This window comes from Ammodytes marinus (assembly GCF_949987685.1).
Source record: "Ammodytes marinus genome assembly, chromosome: 21".
In the NCBI taxonomy this organism is placed as follows: domain Eukaryota; kingdom Metazoa; phylum Chordata; class Actinopteri; order Uranoscopiformes; family Ammodytidae; genus Ammodytes; species Ammodytes marinus.
The window spans coordinates 13,988,233-14,015,553 of NC_137225.1; the positions used below are offsets into that span (position 1 = coordinate 13,988,233).

A 27,321-nucleotide genomic window follows, 5' to 3' on the forward strand; every position below is an offset into this window, starting at 1 on the left:
TGCCTGTACGCCTGTTATGAAAATGATGCCAATTTGTTTAGTGGTTCCGATCGGGAGTGGTAACTTGTTTAATTAGATTTAGATTCATGCTTTAATGAGCAAAGTCGGGCTTGTTTAGATAACATACCTCTCTGAGTCAGTTATGTAAGTAAGTAACTGGAATGTATTAGTGACATTATGTTGTATAAGTACAGGTAATGTAGTTAAAGATATCAGGATCACAAGACTATTGTTTATTAAACTGACTGGGAAAGACCTTATATGGTGATGGGATCATTTGGATTTGGTTGAATGAGGGACACATGTACCCTGTTGTTTTGTTTTTTTCTTGCTACAATCTGTGTGTATCTATAATCTTTAGTCAACAGTCTGTTTTGTGTGGTCCATTTCAAGTCATGCACAACATTTTAACTACAGTTCTTTGTCTTTATCTTCCTAGTTGATCTTCTTTTTGTGTGTGTGTGTGTGTGTGTGTGTGTGTGTGTGTGTGTGTGTGTGTGTGTGTGTGTGTGTGTGTGTGTGTGTGTGTGTGTGTGTGTGTGTGTGTGTGTGTGTGTGTGTGTGTGTGTGTGTGTGTGTGTGTGTGTGTGTGTGTGTGTGTGTGTGTGTGTGTGTGTGTGTGTGTGTGTGTGTGTGTGTGTGTGTGTCTCTCTCTTTCTCACTCTCTCACACACTCTCTGTCAAACCCTGGCTCTTTGTCTCTCTTTTCCATAATCCTCTTCTTTCATAAGAAGAATAGAGCTTCTCCTAGCATCGTGCAGTACTTCAGCCTCGAAACCTATTCTCCATGCCTCTTTGATACACATATTAGACTGTGTGTGTGTGTGTGTGTGTGTATGTGTGTGTGTGTCGCAGTCTATTCCACTCTTCTACAATTTCCACATTGTTTCCACTCTGTTAGCAGCAGTCTCTGTTTTTGCATCTTTGTTTTCTGAAGCCATCATTAATCAAAGTTCTTTGAGTGGGTGATCGTGTTTCTAAATTTAATCAAAGAGTTTCTGCGTTTCTTCTTTCAATTTGGTCATTTATTGAGGCATTCCTTTCTTGTTTTACGTTGGAGGCCTACTTGATGCATTCAGTTGAACACTCACTGAGCATGTCAGACCTCTTTGAGTTAGTGCGCGGAGGCCCCGCTGTTCACTGGCTTTGGCTCGCACAATGTTATTTGTAGAGTGTAATTGTCTGTTTGCATAACATAACGACGTCTGATATTCTCTTGGAAATATCTGCTTACATTCTGCGTAGACAGATTTAATGTTTTGGGACCACTGAAAAACAAACACTTCCCCTTGGAGTCCTTTTTGGGGGCTTGTAATGTAAAATGCCAAGCAAAGTGATCTCTGCTGGAAGAGTGAATACGAGTGTGACGGGGAAAGAGGAAAGACGTGAGAATAATGTGTTTTTAAATATCGTTTTCACCAAGTCATTCCATGTTTCTTGTGCCAGGTGGATGTTTTATGCACAGCCACACACATTGAAATTGTTCATCTGAAATTGTTGTCATCCCATCTGTCTTTATCACGTGTGTGTCTGCAGGTGAAGGTGAATAACGACATCGCTACGGGAACGGGACCCAACAAAAAGGTGGCCAAGCGGAACGCAGCCGAAGCAATGCTCCTGCAGCTGGGATACAAGGCCTCCACAGTCCCTCAAAGCCCCACCGAGGTACAGGCTCTACTCTTCACTTCTCTTGCTTACACTAACTTGTATATTTTATAGCTGGCGGTTTATATACACTCCTCCCACTCCTGTTCATTTATTTTAGCGCTTGATTACTGTAAGCGTAGGTAGCCGAAGTTTTAAACAATTTGTACAGAATGCGTCAGCGAGAGTCCAGTGCCTTACTGAGGAAAATTAGGGCAGCAGCTTGTTATTATTGTTATCGATTAGATAGGAGGGTAGTCATGTTGTACGCACATCACACGTAGGTGAAGTGTAGTGGAAATAAACACATTGATTTAGCTTGTGTTTTATATAGACATTGTTTGGATCCCAGTCGAAATCTTTATCAGAGCAAGATGTTTTAAAATGGATACCCCGCTTTTATATGCAAACAGAGGCCCATGTTGACAGGTGTGGTAAACCATCGAACCCGGCCCGGGTTGATAAACGTCACGGAACAAGTCACATCAAAGGAAACATTAAATTGTTGTCTCTGATGAAAAGCATTAAAACCATATTTGAGCATTATTGATGAATCCATTAATAATTTATTTCAATAAACTGGTTACTATATGCCAGTAAAACAGAAATTGAAATTGTACAGGGCCCAAAGGTTTTCATTCTACGACAGTAAAAAAACAGAAAAGTTGCAAATCCTCACATCAATGAAACTGGAAGTCATTGCTTAATATATCACTTCAATGTCGAATTGATGTCAAAATTGTTTCACATGAATTTTCTTTTAGCTAATCAATTAATCTACTAATCATTTTTCAGCTCCAGAAAAGGAGAACCCCGAGCTAAAACAGTGATCTGTACTGGATCTAACTGTAACATGGTTAACAGAAAATGAATGATGATGAAAGGCAGAGCATTTTCAGTATTTCAAATTCGAATATTTGCTGGTCTTCTGTGACATTTAACTGGTTATCTCATTTTGGGCTCTGATAAAATGTGACACAATTTCGCTATTTTCTGACATTTTATAAACCAAGCAATTAAAAGAATAAATCAAGGAGATAATATAGTTGCAGCACTCGTTCTTACGATCTGTATTAATCCCTTCCCATTAATATGTCCAAATCTGTGCTGATGCACTCCTACTGTAGCTTAACCTACAGTAAGTAGGTCACTCTGGGTTATATAATTTGAGCACCACGTGAACTGTTTTTAGAACATGTTCGGTTCAGCTCCTCTGAACCGAACGTGTTTCGCAAAGCAACCAATGCTCTCCATCATCTTTATTCACCTCATTGATTTTTAAGCTCAAGGGAGCTGATTCAGATAGATATGATGTTGCGTAACCAAGGCTGTGTGTGGAATATTATATTATATATCTCCCCAGACAGCTCATTAGTTAGATATGTGCTGCTGCTGTGTGTACCATCCATACCGTATATCTAAAGGGTGACACATTGCTCCGTTAAAGCATGACTGTGAAATTGACTCCTTTTTCTACGAAGAATCACTTACCAGTTTGCAGTCCATACTACCCTTCGCCTTTTTATCATACCAAACAGTCGGGCTCTGACAATATTGAGTTTGGTCTCTTACATAGTTTGGATCTGATACATTTCCAAAGCTTCAGCAATGGTAGTCTTTGAAAGCGACAGAGAAAGGTCAAATGTTGCACACAAGTTATTGAATTTCTCTTTGCATCATTGTTCTATTTTGTAAGCCTTATAAACTGCTATGTTTCGACGCCTAAGCTTTTAGATTAATGAGAGTCTGCTGTAGTGGAAATAAGCAGTCTCTCTGTTATAGCTAATTCCTGGCAAGAGGTGGGACCTTTCTGGTTACACTCAAGGCTCAATATTTAGACAAAATGGAGTTAGTGGCTGTGCATCGGCCTGGCAACTCTGGAAACGACTCTATAAGAATGAATGGGATGGCTCTACCTCGCACTAGATCCCCAGACAACCTCAAGGATTGTTTTCTATCATAGGTTTTTAGATCTCTCTGTCTGTTCGTCCCTTCCTGCCTCCCGCTTCTGTTGGGACGTCTGTTTGCAATGCATTCCCACTGTGGGATTGTGGGTGATCTGTGCAAACGTGTGGAGAGCCTTTAGGAGGAGGGGATGGTGGTGGTGGGGGGGTTCATATGTTTACAGCCATGTCATCTCCTCAGCTGTCACACATATCAGAAATGTATTTGTTTTTCTGTTTCACACACGTGTGTTTGCCGCTGTGTGTGTGTGTGTGTGTGTGTGTGTGTGTGTGTGTGTGTGTGTGTGTGTGTGTGTGTGTTTGTGCAGGCAGGCAGACAGACAACACATACCTCAGCAGAATAACACACTGAATAGGAGTCTTTTTTTTTCTGTTACTAAATACTGACAACCCCTCCCTCCCCCCCAATTAAATAGCTGGCCTAGACAGACACTAGGCTCCTTAAGCATCCCCTCCTGTGAGCGCTCGTCTTTTTTGTGGCCAAAACAGAAGGAAGGAACTTGTCTGACATGCGTGAAGAGGCTGTCTGTTCAAGAATTGTACATCTCTCTTTACCTCAGTCTCCCATTCTCTCCGCATCACTACAGATGGACAACAACAAAGGCTGGAACGGACAAAAGGCGTCATTTACCGAGGCGACGAGTAACAGTGAGTATCCGCACGTCTCTTGTGTCTTTTTCCACATTTCCTCCTCCAGCCTCTTTTATGGCCGCCTCCCCTCCCGCAGGTGGTTTTAGCTGGTGAGATGGCCCGCCGTTTAATCTCTGTGACTGGTCAATGGGCTTCTGACTGTCAGCTTAATCGGCCGTGCGTCTTCGTGGGGAGCCTGCGAAAACTTGGGCTCATTCACACACGGGCTTACAGGGCCAGCACACTGAGGCCCTCCGGGGAGTCCCCCCACTGCCTTCCTGTGCAAAAAGAAAAAATACGTAGCCTTTTCACTTAGGATTAAGACACACACACACACACACACACACACACACACACACACACACACACCCACACCTATAATCCTACACACACAGACACAGAGTGGTGAGGCAGGATATACGATGATATGATACGAGGCTATATATACGAAGCAAGATTTATCTCACTTAGCTGTGCGTCTCTTCCACATTCCAGCTGTAGTCAAAATAAGATAAAGAGCCAATGAAAAAATGCACTGGAACTTTGAAGCAACCTAATCACCATTAGCAACGCTAGAACAAAGTATGGAGTAGAGACATTGAATTATATAGTGCTGTACGCTTATACCTCTAACAACATTTTTTCTTTTAGATAGCTTGTGACTTCTGTTTTTGTTGCTGTGGTTTGCAGTTTTTTGCTAGTTTTATTGTATTCGTTAAGTCATCTAACATTTTTAGGCCCAGATAATCTAGACTCTTTTGGAGGTTTTTTAGTCGGCCAGGCTATCGGTCCACCAGTTATGTCAAGACGTGCATATCTTGACAACTAACGGTTATTGGAATTGTAATACTGGCGTTAGAACCCTTCATCGACTCTCTTACACTTGCGGTCTAAAAAGCTAATTTGTCCTATTTTTCCCTTACACAGTTGTAAGGTTGTGTGCTTTCTTTTTGTACATGTGTTAAAAAAAGGAAAAAAAATCCAGCAAGATGCCATTTGATTGTGTGTATAGTCTTGTATAGTGGTCTACCTATGTAGATTTACATATGCCGTTGTCGTATGTTGCGAGTTAGGGTGCACTCACACTAGGCCATCTGTACCGTGCCTTAGTGCATCTGCCCGCTAAAGTCTAGAACGTTTGACCAGTGTGAGTGCTCCATTCGGTACTCAAGCACCAAACACTTCCTATGCACCGACACAGTTGGGAGAGTAGTACTCAGGCCAAAGAACAGATGCTAATGAGCCGACACACGCACACTCAAGCATAGACGGTGATCCTGACGTCAGTTTATATGAGACTTTTCTCCGTGACCCAATATGCATAAACCTGCAACAGACATTTAAAAAAATGGTTGATTTAAGAATTTGCGTTCAATGTTCAATCGTGCTTGGTTACGGTACAGGGCAACTTTGCCTAGTGTTAGTGCGCCCTTAATCTCCTTGCTTGAATAATAATGCCTTGAGAAAGGATGAATCCTATTGATTACCTCTACATTCGCTTTGCTCCGACATTAGGTGGACATATTTGGTTTTCAGTAAAAGCATTCCCAGAATTACCAATGAAACAGTGGTTATTCCTTCGCTTTTGATCTGAAGCCATCATAGGAAAAGTAATCACTAAGGAAGTCCCCAATGCTTCATTCAACACCCAAATTAGTATTCGATGACATCAGTTTTCTTTTTTTTTCAATCATCCTAAATAACATAGTAGTACTAGTGCAACATTATTCATATAGGCGTTTTCCCTCCGTCCGTCCTCATCCCTCATGGTTAACAGTTAACTGACCATCTGAAACAAGTCCTTTACACTCCCGCACTTTTCGCAGATGATTCGCACTGAAGCTGCAAAGCTCAAGAAATGGTATTCGGGACAGCCCTGCCAATCACATTACCAATGTTTATAACTGTTTTGTGCTTGGCGCTAATCATAAATTGTTTGCATGACTAACTGGCTCAACTTTAAAGGTAAACATGGTTAACATTGCCTTCTAAAACATCCACCACACTTTACCATTTTATCATGCTGATGTTAACATTTAGCTTGAGGCTGACAGCTTTATAGCTGACAAGTGCTGCTATAGTTACAGGTATAGTGCTGCTATATCAAACTAGAGCTCCCTTTGCTGTAGTCAGCTGACAACGTGTTTACTTTACAGCTCTCTGTTCTTTTGGTCTCTTTCAAAGATGAAACCAGATATGAATCAAATACAGAGACATGGAAAAGACCACCTCCTTAGTCATTACCTCTTATGGAAAAAATCCTCCACTTATGGACATTTTTAACTGTAGACAAACACGAAAAAGTTTCATGACAGGATTTATATATGAATTTACATGGGAATGTGATGCCCTTATGGGACATTTCATTTACAGAGGGGGATAGGACTCTTCACTATTAAGCGCACACATGCAATTCTGTAGCAAACAGCTGGTTTCTATCAGCAGTATCTGTTGTTAGGCTGGCTTGTCTTGTCTGTAATCAAAATAAAAACAAAGAAAAAACGTTCCTCTCACCAAAGACGAACGCTATTTCAAGACTCCACTCTATTTTCAGTTTCCTGGTCTCCAGAGTCTGGCAGCAATTTAATGTTTCCATGTATCCCACATGATGTGGGATCCTAGTCCATTATTATTTATTACAGGTGTAATAAGTTATGCAAAGAATTTATATTCATGGTGTTGCTTATGCAAGATTTGCGTGCAGGGTAATATCTGTGCTGAATTTTGCTGTGATTTCTCGGCTTGATAAAACAACACACTGTGAGCAGTTTCCCGCTGGATGCCAGCAAAGTAAATGCCAGCAGCTTGAGAAAGAGCAGTTTAGGGGACAAATGAACAGTCTGTGAAATGTGGAGCAGCAGAGTGGAAAACAAACAGATAGACTTATTAGATCCGAATGTGCTGTAGTCGCTCGGGCCCAATGAAGGCCTTTGGCAAGGCTGCAGTGCCCTGACAGGGGGTGACCAACTCCAGTGAGGAGAGGCAAATGAATGTGATTTTTCAACTTTATGTTGAAACATACAAAGCACATTAGTTATACTGATCACTTGTGTTTTTGCATTGCTGATCCTTACTCGATATACATAGTCCAGATGAGACATCATCCAAATTGTGTTTTATAGTTATGGCTGTTGTCTTAGATCAACTATTTTGGTTGTTGTGGTTTCCATGGTAGCCCAAGCCCCAGGAATTGCCCAATACCTCCAGAGCAGAGCCCCCTGGGTAATGAAGTCTTCTCTATTTGGCGATTATTCATGTTGTTGGCTCAGAGTTCGCCTTTGGTACCGTGCCAAACCCACTCATAGTTTATCTCACACTCGGCATGAGGCTTAACTATCTGCTAATTACCCCTTTAAAGTCGCCCAAACCGCACAACGCTCACACAACGCTAATGTCTGAATAATGTTTATTGCATAAACACCATTTACAACTCATTCAAACAGATACAGCTGGTCTCGGTTTTCTGTTTATGTCTGTAATAGCTGAATGGAAGATGTTTTCTGTTTTGTTTCCGTTGTTTTGATTGACAATGCAGTTTATTGAATAGAAGTGGCAATAACTAAAACCAATTCTGCAGAATCAAAAACAAAAAAAGATCTAGCATCAGAATGATTATATATTTTACGTGATAAGCACTGATCATTGTGGTGTGCCGAAGTGTGTTTTTTAAAGAAACAAACAGCAGGGATTTTTTTCTTTTATCTTGAATCTTTTCTGTGCGATTACAGTTTAAAGCTAATTGCTTCTTCCTATGGATATTTTCATATTCAGCTCTTAACAGACTTTACAAGCATTTACAATACAGGATCTGTTTCACACAAGTTCCTTTTTTGCTACTAAATAAAATTGTACTGGTATTTTAAAGCTTGAGTTAAAAGCAGCTTATTATCTGATTTGAGATCATTGTTGTGTGTTTTTACTGATACAGAAGAGCACAGTTCTGACCACACCCAAACACACGCTCTAGTGATACAGGTTTGGATGCAAGAGACTGGGAGCATTAGTCCAGAAAGGGCAGTGAAACGCTTCTTTTAAACCTTGTATAATAACTCTTTAATAGCAATGCGATCCCTCGATCTTGGAATCACCTACTCGTGCCCATCCCTAGAAGCCAGTCATCCTTTTAGCTCATCTGTCCCAGTGGCCAATCACGGTACTGCAGCTCAAAACATTGTTGTCTGTAGCATTGAACATACTTTTTGCATTGCCTGTTCACAGACCCTATATGAAGATTGTATTTTTTATAATGGTTTGCTGTATTAACATCCAGATAATTGGTGAATTGTGTGTGTGTGTCAAAAGTGTGTGGTTCTGTCCATAGCCCCATGCGAGCTGCAGTGGGATGCAGTGCTACGACAAACAGGATGGCTCAGAGACAGGAAAGGGAGTGTAAAAAGAAAGAATTAGAAAAAGAAGTAAGGAGAGAGTGATTTTTCTCCCCTTTCTACTCCCATGGGGATTGCAGCAGGGCTTTTCACTGGAGTTGCCACATTTCATTTCCTGCTGTGCATATTTGTGTGTGTGACTGTGTGTCTGTGCGTTGTGTGTGTGCATGTGTGAACTATGTGAGGGTCTTGCTCCACCGTGGTGATTTATAGCGGCGGGCTCAGGCCCTATCTGTTTTCGATCAGTCTCATGCTTGGCTCTGGCTTCCCTCCAGCGCTCCCCTGGCCCACCGGACGCCGAGTCTGGGTGGGACCCTTCCAAAAAAACTGCCTGGAACCGGCACCGCAAACACACTCTCCCTTACTCTTTCATTCCCCCCCACATCTCAGTCTCACTCTGCCTCTCCCCCTGCCTCACTCCTTTCTTTTTTCTCCAACTCGCTCTTACTTTATTTACACAGTTTCACAATCTTTATCCAACACCCCCCTTCACTCATGCACAAACACACTCCGTCACTATTGCTTTATTCACTGTCAGTGTCTCTCCTCGTTTGTCTCTTTCTTGCTGTCACGCTCTCGCCGACACCAACTTCAAGCTCTCACATGCAAACATCCTCACAGGCACGCCCACACACACTTACATGGATTACATTCACTGTCCCTTCCCCCCCCCCCCCACACACACACACTCACACCACCACCACAATATTCTTTGTCCACAGCTGATGTCATGTTGGCTAACACCTTTCATTTTTCTGGGATACATTCACAGCGTGCAGGCCTGCGAGTTTTACTTGCGTAAATTCAAATTAAAGTGGTCATCGTGACTGGGAGGAGGATGGGGGGGAGAGAAATCCTAGCAGTTGTGTCATTGCTGGCATGGGGCAGTTTGTTGTAGTATGAGTAATAAGTCCTGGATTTCATTGCCGATTCCCTCCGCTTTTCTGCTTTTCTCGGGAAAGGCATGCAAAACTTCATTGTTCATACTGGGAAACACTGTCTGCAGGTTCCCATAAACCTTAGACCAAAGTAGGCTACGTGTGTGTGTGTGTGTGTGTGTGTGTGTGTGTGTGTGTGTGTGTGTGTGTGTGTGTGTGTGTGTGTCCAAATGTGATGGTAATGTTAACTCAAACAGGAAGTGGCCTGTAAGTCATGCGCTCACCCCAGCGCTTTCTCCCAGCTGTTGGTCCGTATGCACGCACACACACAAACAAGCACACACACACACACACACACACAGACGTATGCACAGGGTCTCACACACAGCTGGTCTTCCTGTCTCTGGTGACCTTGGCTGGGCTTCGGAGGCTCCGCATGGTTTTCACATCCACTCATCCGAACTGACTCCCAGCTCATCCTCCTCTTTTATCCTTTCCCACCCTTCACGCCTTTTTCTTCTTTCCAATCTCATATTCCTCGCTTTTCACCGCAACCTCAAAAGTGACGAAAAAGCATTTGAACTTCAACCTGTCGGTGTTCCCTGCTTCCACCTGTCAAGACCCTTTCAGTGATGTCAGAAGCAGAAAGCCAACATTAAACCAATGAGAATCATCCAAACGCTTTGGATGGGAACATAGTGTTTGAGGGATGGTTGTGCTCAGCGGGCCAGAAGCACTGCATATCTGCATCGATCTGGTTCCTGATAACGAAAAAGAATCGCTCTGGACGTTTTCCGCCACGTAAATATTCTGACAAGAACCTCGGTGCTGTTGGGCCCTGCGTTTTTGAAGAGACGTTATAAGTGAAGCAGGATGCCGGTTGGCTGATGGCGCTGTTTCCCATCAACGATGAAGTCATCGGCACTCTGTTAATATTGGTGGATGCTTCGTTTGTGTGTTTGTGTTTGAGCGGGAGAAAGAAAGAGGCTGTGTGTGGGTGTGGGTGTGTGTGTGTGTGTGTGTGTGTGTGTGTGTGTGTGTGTGTGTGTGTGTGTGTGTGTGTGTGTGTGTGTGTTTCCCAGCAGACACTTTGATAGTGCTCGGAAGTGCCAAACCACATGAAACTGTCATCTACGTTTGGTGTTGGAATGCCAGTTTGGAAAGCCAACACACGCTCACACACATACACACAAATGGCCAGGTTTAGACACACACACAGTCACACACACACAAAACACACCCTGGCATTGTCTGGTAGTGACTGCAAAATATTTCAAAGGTTGATGAGAGCCATAATAACCTTTTTTCTTTATTTTCTCTCTCTCCTCCGATCTCCCACATGTGTCCCTCTCTGCTCCTTTTATACAACGCATGACCTCACCCATTCTTTAAAACTATTTATGTCCCTTCCATCTCTTATCTACTCGTCCACCTCCACTTCTCTTCACGTGTATTTCAATTTATCGATGCAACCAACCCTTATTTTCTTCCTTTTCTCCTCCCCCTCATCACCCTTCCAGCCCAGAAGGGTCTGCTCCACCTCAGCCCTGATGTGTACCAGGAGATGGAGGCCAGCAGAAAGCAAGGGGGCAACGCTCCGGGCCCTGGTAGCAGCAACAGCGGAGGGAACTACATGACATCCAAAGACCTAGGGCACTGCTCTGCCCCGCTGCCCCCAGGACAACCTCCGTACTACAGCGGCTCGGCCCCCTCACCCAGCCCCACGGCCACCATGGCCAGGGAGCTGCTGCTCAACGGCCAGACTCCCACGGCCGACGCCTCCCTGCCCATGAAGGGCAAGAACTCGGGCCTTGCCTCTGTGCAGCCTGCACAGCAGCTGGACTACCTGGCTCGCATCCAGGGCTTCCAGGTGAGATGCTAGTGGGGGGGACATGCTACTTCAAGGGTGCCTGTAGATCCAGTGCAAGGTCAGAAATGAATTCCACTATCATACAATCTGATTCTTTAGGAAAAAAAAAATTCATTTTACAACCAAGATAATCGCTGTGGTTACTAGATGCAGTTACTTTGGTGAACAACAGTTAACACAACTGATCATAGTGATAGCTAAAATAAGGAAAGTGATACTCTGGTTGTAATAAAAAAGAATTTCCTGTTAAGTAGTTCAGTCTTGCAAATTGCACCATGTCGGTGCTTTGTTTCTTCCATGGCCTCCGTATGCAATTGTTTCTAATTTCACATCTATTTCCCTTGTGGAATGCGGGCATGTATTTAATTTTAACTGCCATCAATTAGGTAATAAAAGTCATAATTTAGAACTTGGTAAACACTGTGGTACAGTTGTACAGTATGCACAGATGTTCGCGTGTCCATGCATACCATACACACACACAAACACACACACACACACACACACACACACACACACACACACACTCTCTCTGGCCCTTCTCCTTCTCCCCCTCGGCCATTGCTCTAAATAAGAATGTATATCTGGCAAATCTGTGATGGTAATAAAGAAGAAAACTTGCACAAAAACACAGCCACGCACACACAGCACAACACCTCTCCACATAGGAGACACAGGCTTCCTGTATCAAATCACACACACAAACATGCACAGTTGCAGGTGATGTGAGGTGGAGGTTGTGCAAAATGAAAGCGCTTTGGAAAAGCCTGTCCAAAAAGGAGAGAGGAATGAGAGTGGTGCTCCAATAGGACCTAAAGGGGTCCTAGAAGAGTCTAGAGAGTGGAACTTTGCCTGTTCAGTTTCCGCTTTGGGTTTTCTAACTGTGGACATTATTGGCAGGATGTGGATGCAGAGCTGGAGCTACATCTCACAGGTGCTTCTGTCATTAACTGGATGCACACAGAGCAAGAAACAAACGCTCAACACTCAGTGTAAGTCTTTTGCGCGCAAAGAGAGGCTGCCCCAGTGTCTGTATTAATCAGTGGTCCGATCTGCGGTGCCACTGATACCAGCGCCTGTTCATTTAAGCTGCAGATGCTTTTTATCAGTTTGAGCGAAAACATTTTATCTTAACCTGCTGAGGGTTCCTTTGAAAGGCCTTTGTTATTGCTCTGAGCCTTCCTGTGTGTGTGTAACCTGAGAGAGCTCTGCTGCCTAGCCAAGCCCAAACACACTTGTACATATGCGCACACACGCACACACACACACACACACACACACACACACACACACACACACACACACACACACGCACACGCACGCACACAAGCACACAGCAGGTTCTGTTTAGTGAAAATGGAAGAGTTGGGCTAAGCCTGTGTGTAAAGTTTAAACCCTCGTCGTTCTCATACTGCCCAAAACATATTCCACTTCACATAAATAGGAGTACATGTATCAATCTGAGTAAATACGCTCACAAGCGTCGTTGTACGTGCATATATCCTTGTGTGTGGGTGAGTGTGTGTGTGTGCGTTTTCTTAAGCGAGGAAATCAGGCTGTAATTGAGACATGCGGACAATATGTGTCCTATTGAGGGAATGTTTCATATCATGTGGGTTTGTAATTAGAACCTCTGGTTGCATACAAAGCCATGTTCGGCAGACTTTCTAAGGCTTATGTATTCTTATGCGTTTCTGTGGGCTAAACCACCACAGATTTGAAAATGTTTTTGCCAAAAAATGCACTTGTCTGCTTTTCCACTGAACACGTAATGTGCCGCTTTGTTTGGGGGGGGGGGCGGTTTTCTCTCAACCACACTTGCCAACAAACCACTCAGATCCACTGTTAGATTTTTTTTTTTTTTGTAATTTGATAATAATCTCCTTGTCTGATTAGTTGCTTTGTTTTTGTAATGTAATTATGCTATCAAAGTGAGCGGATTACAGTGACTGGACAACACTGGATTAAGGCAAACTAAATAAGCACTGAGGACATTCTCATAGTGTCTGTTTCATCCATCCAGCTCCACAGACAAAGGCCCGGGCCTACCTGCTAAGCCCTTCTTTTGATTTGATTGGAAAATAGCCTCTGGTGGAAGCTCTGACTGGATAAGCAGTGTGTTGTACTCACGCCAGCTTGGAGCAAGGATGCTGGCACTTACCCCAGTGTGTTTGTGTGTGTGTGTGTGTGTGTGCGCGTGTGTGTGTGTATTTCCTATTAATTTGGCTGGCGTGTTGTTGGCACGGTGGGTATGTGCGCTGGAAGTAGGGCAGAAACAAAGAAGCGGGAGGTAATAGACAACACATGGACTGAAGATGAAGCACTGAGTAAGAGCCACGAAACAGATTCTCCATTTTCTCTCTGCCCATTTATCTCTGTCTTTGCTTGATTATTTTTTGCTTATTAGCCTTCTCTATCATAATCACCTGGTCCTCCCCTGTTCTTGTTTCTTCCCTTATGCTTCAGCAAATTGGCAAACTCTCCACAATTTCCCATAGTTGAGGGGTTTGACCCCAGCATTGCAGTCACCAGCTGCCCATTTACTCTGCCATCACATTATTTAATACAGTCATCGCAGACTGCCACCACTTCAGATTATTAACTGTTACCTCCATTTTGAAAGCGAGGAGGAGATTTTTATAAAGTGGATCAATGATTGACGGAAATCTAATGATTCCCCCCCCCCATAATTTCTTCACAGCTGTTGCATGCACTTTATTTCCAACAATGTGCTCTGTTCTTCGAAAACTGGAGTGATTATCAGAACAGTTTTCTCTGTTTGGCCATGTCTGAATGTGGACTGGCAGACTTGGAGTGATGTTGTGGTGAAGCGAGTTAATGAAGAGGAGGGGAGTGAAAGGGGGGGCAGATAGAAAGGTAGTATGGATGAAGGACGTGTGTGTGTGTGTGTGTGTGTGTGTGTGTGTGTGTGTGTGTGTGTGTGTGTGTGTGTGTGTGTGTGTGTGTGTGTGTGTGTGTGTGTGTGTGTGTGTGTGTGTGTGTGTGTGTGTGTGTGTGTGTGTGTGTGTGTGTGTGTGTGTGTGTGTGTGTGTGTGTGTGTGTACGCGTATGTGTGTACGCGTATGTGTGTACGCGTATGTGTGTACGCGTATGTGTGTACGCGTATGTGTGTGTGATATCATATGCTGCTTTTCTTTTTTGACCTATACCTGTGAATAACTACTGAGACAGGAAGGTGTGTATTCTGTTCCCGGTAACATCAGTGGTGGACAGGTGTGCGGCCTGGTCTGACTACGTATATTCCCTTTTAATGATAAAAATACATTTTCAGCCTTCCGTTTTTGCATCATATTCTTTTATCAGATGTTATGTTTTTGATGAGTGGACCTAATTTGTTTACATCTGTATAGCACTTGAGCTACAAATCATGCTCTGCTCTGAAGCAACACACACGCAAGCACGCACACAAACGAGTAGTCGGTTCAATGAACTGTGACTGCAAGCAACAGAACCGGGGTTGTCACTTTGAATTCATAGCTAAAGTGCTTAACTAATGTAACCGTAACACAATGGTTTAAGACTCTTGCTAAAAGCGCATACAAGCAATATGACACAGAAAAGTAAGAAAGCATCTCATGATTTCCACTGAGCTTAATACAGCAAGTAATTGCCAGGTACAGTGAATGCAGAACCTTGTCCAGCATGAATTATAAAATTACATCCCTCTTGAGGTTTTGCAATCGGAAAAAATAAGCGTACCACTTTGCCTATTGTAGCAGAGTTTATAACTAGCCTGTAGAGATGTTGATGTCCTGCAAGAATGCATAACCTGATGGATTAGTTTGTATAATTTCAACATATATAGAGGTATGCATAGTTGGATCTCTCACATCCACTTTGTATGAAAATAAGGGGCGCACTGTGGAAAAAAAATTACTAATCACATGATCTCAGATGTTAACTCAGTGACACCGGATATTGCAGCTTTTTGAAAATTGCCAATATCCTCCTATAGGGATCAAAGATCAGCATAGTGTACTACAACATTCCAGGTTGTGTCTGGAAGACTTGAGTTGTATCTACTATACCCATCTGAACTGTCCATCTGCTAAATCCATACGCAATAACACAGGAGAGATAGCCATCCAACGAATTATGTTATCTAGCTGCGACAGGCTTAACTCTGGGAGATGGATTGAGGGAGACGGGGAGGGCTTGTACTCTTCGCTGTGCTGGAACTTCTATGTTGGAAATCCCATGTTAATAAAAACACTATCCTTGGCGGGTGGCTTGTGTTGAAATCAATTCAGTACAGTTCCCAGGATTTCTCACACTTTAAGTTGTTTGTTCTCTCTCTCTCTCTCCCCCCGCTTCTTTCTTTGGCCGTGTAGAGAAACCACTTCAAATGGTGCCGACTACACCTTTTACCCTGCCATGGCAGTTTCTACCCCTCTCTTTCCCCTGCTCAATCTTTTCATTTTTTTCTTTTCCCCCCCTCCCTTCCTGAGCTCCATTGCTGACTCTCATCTCTCTGTATCAACATCAAACGCCTGATCTGGTCCTAATGTTCAAAGACTCCTAACAGTTTGTTTCCAACTTCCTTGTCATCGTCTCATTCCTCTGCTCTCTGTTTACTCTGGGATTTGCGTTAGAAAATACATTTTGGGATGGCTAATCCCATCACGTTTGATTTCCGCGGCAGGGTGATGGCTTCCATCTGCGCTCCGCGGCATATTTGTGTGAAGAGCGATCTTCGAAAACAAGTTGTGTCGGTGGTATAAATCAGACCATTAATGCTGCGCTGGCTCGGCGCACAGTCTCTCTGCTTGCATGGTGGCCCTCTGTGTGTGTGTGTGTGTGTGTGTGTGTGTGTGTGTGTGTGTGTGTGTGTGTGTGTTTGGCACAACTGAGTGATGATGTTTTTATACCACAATTAAGCCCATTTGCAAACCTTTAAATCATATACCCTCAATTGCCAGCACAGCATATTGCAAATTTGAATATGCAGCATCATCTTTTTTTGTTAATGTTTTATTTTTTGTACTTGCTTAAGTTCTGTTTATTTTGATAGTATTCATCGATCTTAAATTCTTTAGTCAAAAAGCTAGGCATTGATAGCAGCTGTGTGCAAGCACTGGCACTTTGTTTGAAATCAAGCCAGTTCCCTTCATCATATGTACAATAACACTAAGCCCGGAACTGGCCAATGCTAGGTAAATTCACCAAGACTGGCATAAAATCGAAACGTATCTATGAAACATCCACATCTATTTCGAACCCTTGAAGAAACAAACGGATGATGACAGCAATGCTTGAAGTATCTACATCAAAAATGTTAAAACATCAACAGATCTTAGATAGCAGCAAGTAACCACTACCACCAGTTTAACCGTTGGGTGTATAAATACAATAAAATCCCTGAAATATTTTCTGGTTTGCATTAGAATACTAAATAGTTTGTTTTTCTGATCACTCAGAATAGTTCTTCTCAACACTATAGCCTTTGAGGAAATCTATTTTGGTGAACCAATTTCTCGATAATGAACTGGCCCTCCTCAGAACTTGGAAGTTGTGTTGTCTAGTTGCCTTAAGACTTTTCTCTGTGATTCGTTAGTGCTGTCAAACGTTTTGAGAGTAGCAGCTTTTGTTTGCCCTTAACTTCCTGCCATTAGGAGAAGTGAAAGGTATCTTAACAGTGCGCTTTAAACACTCTTGACCCCCGATGTTCTCTCTGAAGTGGCTCGTCGTGGACCTCTAATTGCTTCTCACCGACAATGACAGCATTCCTCAGCTGAGAGCGCTTGTTTATTTTAGTATAATCAAAGTTATTTCCGTGCTCTTTGACTCGCTGCAGCCTGCGCTCGGCTTAGTCTGGAATCAAACTCCTAGTCCTGCTGTGATTCTAACTGATGTAACATGACAGCAAGCCTAATAAGTATTTGTTTTTTGTGGTTACCTTGACAGCATTATGTAACAGTGTCCTAATGATATGGGCACTTGCATCCATGTCCATTGTGTATTTATGCATGTATTTTGCCTGCATTTATACATCCCCCTTCATTTTTTTTATGTTTGTGTTGGTGCACTTCACATACATTTGAACATGGATGCATCAGTGGTATGCCTGCGATTGCTCTTTTTTTAAAGTTTTCGCATATTTCGGGTTGTTCGGATAAAGAGGAGCATTTGAAGAGGAGCCATCCATCTTTAGAAGCCAGATGTCAGAGGTCGTTCCACATTAGTGCCGCCGATCAATCGCAGGCCTTGCGTAACTCTCCTTCTCCTTTGTCTCTTAAGGAAGTGGATTAAAGGCTGTTTTCTGAGTTGGGACCTGGGATGATTCGTTAGGCCTGTTTAGAATGCATGCACTCACAGATGCATACAAACAGGCACTCAAAACAGACGTCCCCGGCTCGGAGAATAGACGGTTTGTTTTTAAGATGCTCGTTATTTCAGTTTCCGCCAAAAGAGATGATGCCATCAAGTTCTTTGATGCTTGCACATCAGGAAACTGTCTTTCCTGCCTGAAGGTCAGAGTTGCTGGAAAATCCCCGAAGTAATCAGGAACTTTGACTATGTTATCAACAAGCCACCAAGGAGGTAAGACCTCCTGGTGACTTTTGGTGATCGGACAAATTTGCCGGTTTCCCTCGAATTTGGCAGATGGCTCGAGCCAGTCGTGTTTATTTATATGATCCAATATCGCATACAATGTGTCAATGGGCATTCGTGGCTTAGAACAATAGTTTTTCCAGACCCTGCTCAAGATCTATTTGAGGATGAGGGAGAAAAAATTAAAATTAAATTTCCGCACTCTAAACCACAAATGTTAACCTCATGTTGGCGTTTGAGGGGAAGTCAGGAGATCACTAAGTTTCCATGGCAATCCATCCAATAGCTGTTGAGATATTTCAGTCTGCAACAAAGCGGTGGACAGACCCTTAATGCCATCCCTAAAGAGTAAACGAAAGCTCAATCAATTCATGGATCACAAAGTCATGTTATTTGCTGATACTAAATGAATTTGTTGATGCTAAATTGAATCAATCAATGTATGTAATCAGTTTCCTCCTGACTAAAAGGGAACTTCCATTGTTTATTTTCCTTACACAAGCTTTAACTTTTGTTAGGCTCCTCCCGATTTTTGCCCCCCTCACGGCAAAAGATACTTCATTAGGTACATGGTATTTTCCAACAACTGAACATACATACTTGCGTGCATACACACTCGCAGACAATGGGAGAAGTTGGAAGAGTATTAGAAATTTGATCCATCTGAGCATATATCTCTTTACAATCAGCGACTGAGAGAGCCAGCGTCTGTTTCCTCCAGCGCCATCGAAGGGCCTCACCCTCAGCTGGAGTCCTGACAGCTTGCAATAGATGAACGCAGCGAAGTGCCCGGCGATCAGACAGTGTGATTACACCATACATCACAGGCCCCTAACCACAGGCCTCTATTAGGCCTTTCACACCAAAATGAACCAAGAGTCAGTTCCAGGCTGGTGTTGGGGTCAGTTCAAAACTGGTTACAGCCTTATCCCAGTTATGAACCGGTTGGTTTCACATCGACCGGAGACAGCCATGGAGGCGGCAAGAGAGCAACGTCATGACGTCACTGTAAACGTGTGTGTACGTCACCCGACGCCGCTGCTCTTGTGGCTAACGCTAAAGCTACCGCTAGCTTTAAGCACAACAACAGCGGCGAATACGTCTTATTTTTACACTTGTTGGCTCTCGCTTTGCTTTCTTAAGCAAACAGGACCCATACAGCGTATTCTCGCCGGTCAATTTGATCGCTACGTTCGGTAATTATGTTATGTTTACGTCTCGTAGTAGCGGTGTTTTTAAATATGGCGGGCATGAGGTTTGAGTTGCTCTGGTTGGTCAGGATAATCCCTCCCCCAACCGTTCGCGCAAGCAGTTCTTATCAAACCCTGCTCAATCCTGGGGTATGAGTTCCCCCGGTTTTTACGGCCCGGAGCAGGCTCTCTGGCGGTGTGAAACCAAAACACTGGCTCTAACTCCGAACAAGCCCAGAACTAGCTCCGATTTTGCGGCGGTGTGAAAGGCCTATATGATGCCTAAATGAACCAGCACGCTAGGCAGTTACATACACACACACACACACACACACACACACACACACACACACACACACACACACACACACACACACACACACACACACACACACACACACACACACACACACACACACACACACACACATACACACACACACACACAAAGATTCATATCTTTGTGTTCACCCCCTAAAGAACAATCACAGTCCTGTATTTTTCACACACAGGTTAATATCAAAAGATTATGGAAGAAACTACATTTTTGTGCTCATTCATACATTTTACAAACTTCTGAAATAGGATTCTTTTTACCAAACAATTATATTCTTAACCCTAAAAAAGACCCTCCCCTCTGTTTTTTTTCTCCCCTCTCTCTCTCTTCTTAATGTCGGTGTCTGGAGAATTTATTAGAGATTAACTTGTCAGAGAAGGCTTTTTCCATGGCTCACTTTACTACATTCATCATTCATACACATAACAGATAGCATTCCACAATTTATCACTGTGGGCCCATCTACACACCAGCAGGTGGTGTGTGTACACATGCACGTCAGTACGTGTGCGTCGACTCATGTACTGTACTCAACATGCGTTTCTCTGCAAGCGCATGTTCATATCTCCATGTGTTTGCGTACGCTATGATGGGTCTGTGCCTTAATGGGCAGACATCCGTGTGTCTGGCTGCCTGGACACACACACACACACACACACACACACACACACACACACACACTTTTCCACATTCGATCGTAACTCATTCAGAGAGACACACACACCTTGCTCTGGAAGGTTTCAGTCACAGATCATATACAGCTGTGTGTATGTGTATGCATGTGCACATGCGCACACACAGGTTCAGAACATGGAGCCAAGAAAGCTGTAAGCCGTATAGGATGAGGAAAGTTAAACACACACTGGGATACACACACTTCTTCCATTGTGGTCCATGTTTTCTGTTGATTAAAAGAATGTAATAACAAAAAGCTCAGCCAACAAAAATATGCAGAGACAACACCCGGCATTGTATATAAATTCAACAGATACTGACATCAAAATGCGTTCAACACATCCTTCTACCACATTTGCTGTTATAAGAATTATACATTAGGCTACAAAAAGTATGTAAATTAATTTGTCACTCATGGCTGGAACAAATTCCACTCATCGTGGGTCAGAAACCAAGAAATATTCCTTTTTTATGATGCCTGACTTATCTGAGGAGTTTCAACTGCAGTCCACTTGTACTGAAGTAGCTAGAGGCTCTGTTTTGATCATAGCTACTTTCTTCCACACCTGCTGTCTGACTTGTTTTGATTGCTCATCGACACGTGTAAAAAGCATCAGTGATATTCTCTTCCCTTCCTTCTCTCCTTTGTCCCCCCAGCATCAGTTAGATGTTTCTCTTCTCTCTCTCTCCTCTTGGTTACTTGTGCAATTTGTCGGGATGCCTGCAGCTGTCCCGGGCATAAGTAGGCCTGACAAACAGGTGCACATCTACACAGACGTTGACATGCACGTACACGCGTGTGCACGGACTGAGGCACCAGTGAGAAGTAGGGCAGACAAGCAGCCACTATTGCCAAAGCCCTTGGATCTGAGGAGCAGACTGTCCCAGCGGAGCATCATGTCATAATAGTCCTGATTGCAAAGCATTTAGGAATGCCGGCATAGTTAACCTCGCCATGATGAGGGGTCACCAGTGATGTCATTGCCACCCCCTCGGATGCCCCCCCCCACCCCTCCCTCCCCAATTCGTTCCCCGCCATTGCCATCTCTGTACGGTGTGGGGTAATTGTCCACAAGTGCTCTGTGGTTTGCAATTAGACATGCAAGATTTACTCTCAAGCCAACCACTTCCCACTAAATACTTGAGATCCTACAGTTTGCTAGGCTGTCGGGCTTTGAATGATATTTTCCTGTATTAACTTGTGGAGTAACTCAGTTTGCTAACCTTTGCCCTCTTCTCCAGGTGCAGTACAGCGATGCACAGAGTGGTAAGGATTTTGTGACCTATCTGACCCTCTCCCCTGTGCTAATGACTTTCCACGGCACCGGGAGCACCCTCCAAGCCAGCCATGACCAGGTACGTTTGTGACTGTGCTTGTGTGTGCGTGTGCATGTGTGTGTGCGTGTGCATGTCTTTGCATGTCAACGGAGAATGAGTGTCACACCAGTCAAATTCACTGTTGCTGCTTGTAAAGAATTACATTACAGGTTTATATGTCCACGAAGCACACATTTTCAAAAGCTCAAGTTTCAAACAAGTAACATGACACCATGTAACACCAGCACCAACATTGATGCACTGGTAAATGGGAGACTTTAGAAGTTATTGTAGTCATAGATTTGTATCATACATTCAATTATGATGGATAGTAATTAGAAGACATGATGGATGGACACTTGGGTAGTAAATAGAAGACAACTGTAATCTTTTTAGTATAGCCCGAACAAAAGGTTTTGAGACCTATGGAATTGATACTTAAAGCTGGGGTGGGTAACTTTTTCACTGTAATATTTGGCAAAAATGTCATATTAGCCATTCATCTATATGCAGGTGAAGTGGTCTGATAATATCTACTGGCCAAGACATTTGAGTAAAAACTATAAATACATTTGTTCTCAAACTTAAACAGAATTGAGAGTGGTACATTAAAAAGCTTTCAATAACTAAACTAATGCTACAATATACTGCAGCGTACAGTAAAGTGAGGCTTATACGTCTGTGACAAGCCAATAAAGGCCGCTACTCTCAGGCGGGATCTGCTCCTTTAGGTTTGCTTATCCTGGGTCAGTCAAGTGTAGCATGTAGTGTAGTATATAGGGCATATTGTGAGGTGTGTGTCTCCCTCTCTAAATAACAGAGCAGCTCTGGCTCTGCGGGATTGGTATTAATCACCAGAGCATCAGAACCACCTGTGATAATAATCCCTCCGTTCCACCCGCACACCAGCCGCCAGTTCGCTATGATTTTCAATCAATCAAAGTAATCCCCGTCCTCAAATCCAATAGAGCACCTCCACAACTAGGCGGCATTACCCCTCTTTCCTTGCTCCCTCCCTCTCTGGTTTTCTCACTCACTCACTCTCCCATACTCCCCGTATTCAGAAGGAGGCTCTTTGTCTCGTGTTGCCCAAGCAGAAAACCAGTTGCTTACATTCTATCATCTAAACATGGGACGCCCCTTTATTCAGCAGCCATCAAAGCTTTAATAAAGGGCCGACCGGGGCCCTTGAATGGGACAGCTGACAGGGGGCTAGTGCCGCCACCGCTAGCTGAGAGCCAAGCCCAATATAGGCCAGGCAGGTCTGCGTCCTCGGGACCTGTTATTGCCAGAAGCACTGGGGCATGACCGACTGTTAGAGAAGGCCTTTCTTTTCCTCTTCTCAGTACAGTGAGGAGTGCGACCACAAAGGGAGCACCTAACAATAACGGGGTCAACCTCGGCCGCCCCCCCCTCCCCCCCAAACCCAAACACTTATTGAACAAAGTAGTCCTGCGGGCGTCACACATTGGGCTGGACGATGGTGCGTGGACACCGACGGTGGCGGCTGTAGGGGATGGGACTCTTGTTGACTTACTGATCAGACCCGTAGAGTTACCTGTAAATCATTAGAGTAGGTTCCCTTGTGTGTGTGATGGAGAATCTCGGGGCATCCTGTTGCACACATTCAAATCGATGTCTCTTGAGTTGCCAATTAATAGCTTACTGGAGATCCATGTGTTTTCCCGTGCCACATGTTGGCCCATGGCACTTGTGCACAGAAACACACACCTTCCACTTCCATCTGTGTAATTAGACATTGTACATCAGATGAGATGGAGCGAGGGAATTCTTGGCGAGGTGATAAACATTTTTTTTTTATTACGCTTTCCTGGAGCAAGTCTCTGATGCTGTACACTCTCAAATACTACAGTAACGTGTGGTGACTCTTGTGTGTTTCATTAAACATCTCTGGGGGAACTTCCTGCTGTGTTATCTGAGCTGTCATGGGGGTTTATATCGGCCGGCCCAGGGCAATTGATAAAGATCGGCTGCCAAAGGGAAATCCTCGCCAACGCTCTCCGCCCGTGATGTATGAAGGAAAGATGCGTAGGAATATGGGCTGCGGTTATGGATACATGACTGAAAATTACATAATGCTTCAAGGGATGGCCGACACGTTGATTCTTTGGTTCAAAAGTGCTACATTCTCTTTCTCTGCCCCGGGATGGACTGCACTAGCTATTGGTTTGTTTGTCAAGTTTGAACAGGGGCCCCAGGATACATTTAAAACATAGGAGCTAAATGCAATGGGCCCCTGGTACACATCGTCATGTTGCCAGTTAACGTTGTCAGCTGTGTGCTGTTTTTGTGAGCATTTGTGTTTTATGCAAGATCAGATGTAAAGACTTAAGGAGAATCAATTACCTTGGTACTGCCTTCTGTTGGACAGTAAACATTAATCATCGAGAGCAGAAGTGTTGTCAGTATATATATTTTTATTAAAGGTCTGCTTTCTATCAACAAGTGCCAACACATATACACAGAAGCAGCTATGCAGGAACACTGCTAAGGTGCCATAATCTGTGGCCTTGCGTAGACATTCCTGGAGGGCCTGTATGTGTGAGAGATATACAGCTGAGTGCTCTTTCTGACCTTATGTGCCATCTACTCTTTGCCATCTGCCAAACACATGTGAGCATATTTGGCTTCACATCTTCTGCTGCTACGTCGCCTGCAGCCAAAGATGTTTGTCAACACGTTCTTTATTTTAGCTGTAAATACATTTTGGCGACAGTTCTAGCCTTAGGTCGCAGTATGTTGAATCCTATAGCAGAGGGATGAATAGAAAAAGAATATATATATATATATATATATATATATATATATATAGCCTTGCCTTTTTGTGTAAACAAAAACACTGTGAAAACAATATTTGTAACCCTGTGTTCAGTACATGTAAAGCATTACTCATGCTCTCAGTTCCAATGTGGAGCCGCAGGTTTATTTTTGGCTGACCTCTTGTTTGAAGCGCCGATGAACATACAACCGTGAGCTTCTTTGTGGCCACAAACTTCCAGCCTTGCCGTCTGCTCAAACTCTCTCAGGTTTTTGCTCAGTTAAACCCACGCTCGCTTAATTGATGTATGTCAGTTACAAGACCGAATTGGAGGCCATGGCACCGGTATATATTTAGACTTTTTTTTTTCTAGACACGCTGATTTCTGTGTTTGTTCTGCAGAGCTGAAGTAAGTCTCTGGCAGTCCCTCTGTGGCGGCAGTGGGACACCAGGGGGGCCGAGGCCCACTGAGCTGTGTGTGAGGTGTCGCTGGTCCAACATGAGCGGCCCGCAATCGAAGATGACAGGGTGACTGTTGTCTGCCACTCTCTCGCTCTGTGTGTGTGTGTGTGTGTGTGTGTGTGTTTGTGTTTGTGTGTGTGTGTGCGTGTGCGTGCGTGCGCCACCACACACACGCGCGTGTGTGTGGTGGCTTTGCGTGCAGTAATGTCCTCAGCTGAGCCACCCTAGACCCCGGGGCCCTGTCTCCCAGATTGTCAGCTGTGGCTGGGTTTCCTGCAGCAAGAGCACATTTTGACTGATTTGACTTGGCATGTTGGAACATAGTTTTAGGATTAAAATGTGTTTTAGACATGCTTTCAGATAATGAGACCTACTTTTGATTCTATTTTTCTGAACTTCCGTTTTGTTATTGCGCCAGGCCTGCCCAGGTCTCTTTTTACCTCTTCTCTTGTAGTTTGTAAGAAAGCTATAGATATATATGGACAGGCTTCATTAAATTGGATAGATTCCCCTTACACAATGCTGATATTGCCTTACCAAAACACCATTTGTTCACTTTCTTGCTTGCTTTCTCTCTGGACTGTTTCTGTAAACTTATCCCAGATTCCCAAACACACACAGATAACCCTGCCATCAGTTTACACCAATCCTCACATACAGAAACAAAAATGTTTGGAATCAATTGTGACAATTGTGCTGAAATGAATTGGGCATCTGACCTTGTCTCTGGTGTGGGTGTTTTTTACCACCAGCAGAATTTGCGATGAGTAAACAAAGATTAAAGAAACAGTGCTGTAGGACAGAGATAATGAAGACAAAGTTCTAATGCGTTTATTTATCTGTGTTTTGCCCACATTTCTTTCTTCACTTATTTGGCTAGTTGACGATAAGGAGTAAAAAAAACGTATCTGAGAGCGTGGTGGCTGCAAGGGGATAAGACGGGACTGATTCATGGCGTGGTGACTGCTGGGATGGTCTTCAGAGATCCCCCATGGAGCTCATTGGAACAGCAGGAGAGAGAGCTGCAGAGGGGTGGAGGTTTTGCACGGGGCCTCATGTTTGAAGTCTTCCTTCCCGACTGGGGGCACAGACGTTACCCAAGGCTGGGCTCCTCTCAGGGGGTCCGGCAGGAGTGTTACCCAACCAGGCAGGCAGCTGTCGGGACAACCTCTCCTCCCTTCCTATCCGTCTTCGTCTGTCTCCCTCTTTATGTGCCAGTGTTGTGTAACCAAACACAGCACCTGGACGTATCCTAAATCACTTGTATGTGGAGCAAACACGGGAGCGGCACCTAATCTGCATTTATAATGGGCCCTGAAGGTGTTCAATGAATGTGGAGCCTGTGTGAACAAAGCAAGGTTTTTGACTACATTGAAGACCTTCACTTTGGTGGTGTTTAAAACATTACATTTAGTTAACTAAAGCAGGCAGACTTCATTAAGACGACTTTCGAACTCAGACTTAAGGTTTGTGTGAGTTGATGGACAGCCGTCTGTACTTTTTATCACCCTGAACACCCACCTGAAGACACGTTTGTGTATCTGAAGAAAAATCCCAAAACCTATCTTGGACATAACATGGCAATTATTTATTTATCATAAAGTAAGACACAAATGGTTATGGATAAAAATATCAGACAAAGTTAAGTTATTTTAACTCAGTAGCTCAGTAGGTAGGGCGGTAAATTCATGTTGCCAGTTTAAGAGGAAAATATGATGCATATGCTCCCTTAGTGCAATGGAGATCTGTTATAGGATGGTGACTGCAGATCGTATGCCTGTTAAAATGAAATATGTTCAACATATAACTACTTGTTGGGAACTACTTGTATCCATTGACACCATTTTGAGCCAAATTTAAAATCAGGCATGTAATATTAAAGGTGAAGTCAGCTATTCTGGAGAGCACTTGTTGAAAAAGTCAGGGAATATCTCCTCACAATCTGCTAACTGTCCATACTGTGTGTCCGCTTTAAAAAGAAAAATACACAGCCTGGACTCTGTAAAACTACTTCCATCCACGGTTCGGTGACAAAGTCAACGGAAAATCATTTAAAATATAATAAGTGTTTGCAGCAGGAGACATGTGTTTGTCGAGCTCTCATTCTTGACCATAATGAGCTCACATTAAAGAGCAGCAGAGAGGGGGAGCAGTCACAGAGACCTCCCTGGTCCTGTTCTTCAACACCACCTCTTGAAGGGAGCTTGTACCTTGCATCTTTCCCCAACACCACCTCCAACCACCCACTCCCCAACTGTCAGACCTTGTACCCTGACTCCCAACTGCTTCCCTTACCCCAAACCCAGGAGAGAGGACCCAAGTGAAGCATCCACAAAGCCATCCATCACCCTCCCGCCTATCTTCCCACCGACCCTCCTCAGGAAACACCTTTCAGAGCAGGAGATTAGGAGTGTGACGGGAGAGGAGAGGAGCAGTGAAAGAATGATGGAGGAGGAGGAAGAGGGGGTAAATGATTCCCGAGATGGAGAGAGAGCACTGAACAGGAGGAACTGGAGGGAAATTGACTGAGTGGAGAGATACGATAGATTGATGAGGACGGGGGAATGAGAAAATGGGAGATAGAAGTTGAGATCTTTTTTCTTTTCTTTTTTTTTTC

At 43.7% G+C, this 27,321-nt stretch overlaps 1 protein-coding gene across 8 annotated transcripts in view; it reads left to right on the forward strand.

The window, feature by feature from the left end:
- The window catches only part of stau2 (staufen double-stranded RNA binding protein 2), an 83,747-nt gene that overhangs the window by 36,226 nt on the left and 20,200 nt on the right, over positions 1-27,321 (forward strand). For all 8 annotated transcript variants that reach the window (XM_080049894.1, XM_080049897.1, XM_080049895.1 and 5 more), the window contains 4 exons: positions 1,537-1,665; positions 4,196-4,256; positions 11,022-11,371; positions 21,389-21,502. In XM_080049894.1, coding sequence (XP_079906020.1) covers positions 1,537-1,665; positions 4,196-4,256; positions 11,022-11,371; positions 21,389-21,502 — 654 coding nt within the window. The remainder of the gene's footprint in view (positions 1-1,536; positions 1,666-4,195; positions 4,257-11,021; positions 11,372-21,388; positions 21,503-27,321) is intronic.